Here is a 5,316-nt window from a genome sequence, read left to right as displayed (position 1 = left end):
CACTTTCTGCTCTTACACAGGTCAGCTCACTCAATATATCAGTAACACACACACATACAGAGAAAGAGAGAGAGAGAGACAGAGACAGAGAGACAGAGACCACCTTTTATTCATTCTTGTGTTTTTGGTAGTAGGGGGTGCACCTGCTGAACAAGCACTCTAACCCTGGGATAACACACTCATCCTGGGGCCCCTTTCTTCAATGTCTTTCACCTCAGGTCTCATTTGGGATTCCCATTAAGGGATGTGGCATGCTCTGAGGAGTTTCACATTTGTCTATCTCCATTTAACAAGGTACAAATGAACAAAGGCTTTATAAATTACATTCCAGTTATTTTAAGACAAATAACCTTTTTCAAAACCTTCTGCAAGATTTCAATTTTGTCTAGTTCTCTGTGTTGAAACATAATGAAGACATTGGCATATATTTCAAATTAACTTACATTGTACCTCTAATTAAAAACATTATCTTACAGAGGTGTTTTTACCTTCTTAATTAAAAAATGTACAAAATGCTACTTCAGTGTCACTAAACACATTTTCATCTCCAAGGTTTATTTTCCTGCACATGGACTTTGAACTGCAAGATTCTGGCAATGTGTAATGACTTTTCCCCTGGCTTGCTATTTTCCTGACACATCCTTAGAACAACATATTACTGACAAATCTAAATTAATTTTAAAAATTGTTATAGAAATCAAATACAAACCTGTGTATGGTCTCAGTTACAGTAATGGTCATGACTTATGAGAATAAGTATATCACAAAATTCACATCACAACTTGCTTTTCAATAACTGTAGTGTTTTATATACACAGCAGTGGCCCGTTATTTTGAAATGCAAGTGCCTCTTCTCTACATGGTGTCTTCTGTCAATTCCTTCCTTGTCAGCACCAGGCAGTTCATACTCTGGGGTAAAGGGCATATGTAGCAATTCCACAGTGGTTTCCCTGATCTCTGGCAATCTTCATATAGCCTTTGCGGCCCCATTTTGTACCCATGCTGAAAGAAATCATGTTTCCCATTTAGTGAAAATTACACAGCACCGTGGGTTATAATAATAACTCCTCATTTGAGCACTGAGCCAGGAGGCAACATAATAAAAAGCATGGGAATAGGCAGAGGTTAAACTCCTTGGAACCAAGAACTTTCTCACACATGACTATGAAAATCTCAGCAAGGAAATGATAATACAACTCTCCCCTCATGGGTGGTTCAGAAAAAAAATGATTGTGTCATATTCTAGAAAATCAATGGCACAAGCATGGTATTAGTACACAAGAAAAACAGTGGACAAACAGTGTGACCTTGCAATATGAGTTGGCTATTCTAGATGTCGAGAAACCAAAAAAGGTCGTGCCCTGCCATGCAAAAAGAAAGACTGAAATTCAAATCCAGGATCTCATTGAAAGCCAAGATGGGATGCCAAGAAGGCTCAATGCGTAAAAATGTGAAGACAATGGCTCCCAGCCAGCACCAACATCATTCAGATCACACACACTCTTATTGGAGTTTCAGGTACCATATTTTAGGTCTCCATGAGCATTTACCAACATAAAGCATCCAATCATAGGAACTTATATATAAACAAAAGTAGTAAATGTAAGTTAACCTTAACACCATGTCTGAATTCCCAGAGGCAGGGAATAACTGGGATACAAAGGGTAGACACACTGAGAGTGTGAACTCTAGGATCAGCAGGATTCCCTGCCTCTACTGTTAAGAGGAGGACAACTGAAGAAGACAACTGATATAAATGTATGGTTTGTATATAAGCAAACACACAGACAAGTGCCCATAAACATGTATGTACACAAACACAAAAACAGACACACACACACACACACATACACAAGCACACAGTCTCATGGGGCCTTAGGCACACACACCACTCACAGCCATAAAAAAATAAAGTAAAAGAAAATGTTTTTGTTTAACTTAAGTAGAACAATATTTTCTGGGACTTCTACAAACTTTCACTAAAAACTTAAACATATCTCCTTCCAACTCCAAATATAAATAATTTTGGAAGTTTATACCTGTTCTTGACCAGCCAATATTTCCTGCCATCTGATTCTCTTCCTGCAAAGCCATAGCCAACTAGTAACATAGAATGTGTGACAACAGAGCTACTGCAGTTTGGCTCGTGATATATACCTGAAATATAAAATCCATAAGGCAGTGAGAGGCCCAAGAACCTTATAAGGGAAATGATCACCAACAATAAGTGAGCTGTTTTCTGATTTTCTATGGTAACGATAGATTCGGTCATGGACAGGAATCCTATTATAGGTCCTCATTAGAATCAAAAGAAGTTAGCGTGATAACAAAAAGTGTGTAGACGATGATTCATTCACATTTTGTGTTTTCACTGATAAAACCCCTTTGCAAGAAAGCAACCCAGACCATAACTTACTTAATTCAAGACCCTTGTTAAGTTATTCTAGAAATGCCATTTCACTAAAAGTCTTAAAGTCATACCACATGTAGAAAAAAAATGAGAAAATAACTGAAACTGTAGATTTTATGAATTAAGCATTGCTCACACTCAGGGGGAGGTCATATAATGTACAAATGATACATAATGTTATTGAATGGATAGCTATAAAATATGCAAAGCCACATGAATACATCATGTTTTATATTTTGAAAAAATGGTCTGTTGAACCAAAAGGCATTGGAACATCACAATTTTTCTCCAACTAATATCAAAAAGGGCACATGCTTACCTCTTTTATAGAACAGGAAAGATGCATGCCTTGCATCAATTGCAACAGAAATGGGCCCTATACTTGCCACAGCATTCATTAGGGCATCCTCATTCTTTGGAACAAACTCAAAGCCTGTTATATTAGCAGTAGAATTTTCTGGACTGTACCTGCATGATCCTTCCTTGAAAATGTAAAGAGTTAAAATACAAGGTTACTTCAGTCTGGGCCCTGTGGAGCAGGAGTCATAACCACACTCTGATATTTGCAGTTGAGCCTCCCCACATCTGGGCTTTTATAAATCATGCTGGGAGATAAAATGCTACTGGGAGTTTAGGAACTGAAAATTGTGTTATCAATGACACCAATTTCGGTCTCACTATCAATAACAAATTTTCATAGTGAAGGAATGTGTATTTCATATAAAGGTTTTACATGTTTTCCATGTTTGTAGAAGTAGGATCAGCTACACCAAAACCATATCAATAGCTGTATCTGCAAAGACAGTACTGCAATAACATCCCTGACATGACAGTAGCATAAAAAAAAAAAAATCCACGTACCTTTTCTTCGTAAGGATAGGTTGCCTCAGACTCTAGACCTCCATTTTCCATCACATAGTGCAATGCAAGGTATGTATTGCCCAAATAACAGCCCCAGTTGCCTTGAGGCCTAGAACAGTCCACTAGGTTCTGTACACTCAGAGGGATCAGTTGGCCTGTTTTCCGGAACATCTGTCCTTCTATGGCACCAGTCACAGAAAAAGCCCAACAAGAATTACATCTTCCCTAAGCAGAGAACAAGAGTCAATCATTCACAAACAAATAGCAACTCCAAATCAAAAAGTTGAATACTGTGTTAGAAAATGAACTACTTGCATCTGATAGAAGCCTGTCAAGAGAAGGTTACTCTTCTTTGGAGATTTGCCTGCTGGTGGATTTTCAGGAGAGCATTGCTCATCAACATACATGCACATAAGGGCAGGTATAAATAGTAATGAGAGATGACATGAAGTCTAAAGATATGATGGCGTACACTACCTGGAGACACAATACTAAGGTAATGGTGGGTGAAATGATTGCTATGCCTTGTATAAATACACAAGAAGAATAAAATTTTCATAAAACTGAACTCACTCAACACACAGACATGCCCCTTCACAATTTCCTCAGTGGCCGAGTAAGATGGGCACGTGATATAGCCATACCTGTGTCCGCACAGGAGTAACATAGCCTCTCTTTTTCCAGTTTATAAACTTGGGCAGGTTAACAGACAGACGTTTCTGGACACTTTTCCCTTTCTTGACAGTTGGGACTGGGATTTCAATCATCATTTTCTTAAATTCTTCAAGTGTCTTTAAGGAAAAAAAAACATAAATATTATTGAAAAGCAAAAGACACGAATGAATTGAAGAGAAAACAACATTGTGATGCTGTATGTGTCATGATCACCATGTCACCAAAGGCATTCATTTCCATGGTGAAACCATGCTTTCCCAGGCCATTCTCCCCATTGTGCAGTTTGATCTTTTTCATATTTTCTTCCCATACTGCTCTCTTCTGTCCTTCTTCCTCCTGGAAATAGAAATAATAGATGACTTGGTTTTCACCACAGCAGAATCTGACCAAATACTTGCTGCAATAGGTGAAGAAAAGCCAGAGAGATCTCAAGATACTGAAGTAAACCATTTGTCACATGTCTAGGAATAGAGATCCTGACCACCCTACGCTCATGTGAGTTCACGTAATACTTCAGAAAAAGGCAGTTTCTGTGCCTTCTATTATGTTCATAACCCCAACAGCAATCATTCTGGGTTCCCTCTGAATAGTTCCAAAAATACCAACCAGACTGTATGCCTTTCCATATTTTATTTTCCATTTCTGCCATTCAACATCCAAAATGGGATCAGGTGCTGGTGATGATAAAGCTATTCCCAAGCAGAGCATGGCCAGGAAGATAGCAGAAGTCATATCTCAAGAATGTAGAGAGGGAAGAGAAATGAAGATGTGACAACACTTCTAAAATGCCTTCCTGTTCCTTCCTGAAAACAAAAACATCCATAGTAGTTAAAATTATTTGAATCATTCTTTCAAAGATTTATCCAAGATTTTGGAAATGGCTAAATGTATACTTGGACTAAAGGCTCAATGAATGGCATTTAATTTGTCCACAAAAAAAGCACAGCACCTGGAATGATTAAGGAAAGGAGAACTTTGATCCAGATGTAATATATGAGAGATAAATATATAAATAAATAGATGATAAATAGGTAGGTGATTGATAGATAATACACATATTGATAAATAGATAAACAGACAGACAGAAGATAGATAGATAGATAGATAGATAGATAGATAGATAGATAGATAGATAGATAGATAGATAGATGAGGAGAGAGAGAGTGAGAGAAAGAGAGAGAGAAATATGCAGTACATGACAACAATCCTAGGAATGCAACCTGCTTATCTACTAGAAATTTTATCAAGGAAACAAAGTTCAAAACTCATAAAACTATGGACTGTGACATAGGTAACCTAAGATTTCTTATAAAGCAAAGCTAATCTTACATAGCACAAGGTTTCTTCCTGCTTTCAGGACACACAGCATC

General features: G+C 37.6%; 1 protein-coding gene across 2 annotated transcripts; it reads right to left on the bottom strand.

Annotated features, from left to right (window-relative positions):
• Positions 1 to 902: 902 nt before the first annotated feature.
• Positions 903 to 4,678, bottom strand: LOC110308152 (cathepsin M). 2 transcript variants are annotated; one of them, XM_021180530.3, is made up of 7 exons: positions 4,553 to 4,678; positions 4,160 to 4,282; positions 3,916 to 4,062; positions 3,272 to 3,496; positions 2,730 to 2,892; positions 2,040 to 2,157; positions 903 to 1,002 (listed from the first exon to the last, which is right to left on the bottom strand). In XM_021180530.3, the coding sequence occupies exons 1-7, from the start codon at positions 4,676 to 4,678 to the stop codon at positions 903 to 905; spliced, it is 1,002 nt and encodes a 333-aa protein (XP_021036189.1). The 2 variants fall into 2 exon arrangements, with proteins under 2 accessions (XP_021036189.1, XP_021036191.1); XM_021180532.1 differs by having other exon boundaries at positions 4,160 to 4,279.
• Positions 4,679 to 5,316: the final 638 nt, after the last annotated feature.

The sequence above is a fragment of the Mus caroli genome, unplaced genomic scaffold (genome assembly GCF_978045245.1).
Source record: "Mus caroli unplaced genomic scaffold, Mus_caroli_1 scaffold_15, whole genome shotgun sequence".
NCBI lineage: Eukaryota > Metazoa > Chordata > Mammalia > Rodentia > Muridae > Mus > Mus caroli.
This window is presented reverse-complemented; position numbering and strand designations above follow the sequence as displayed.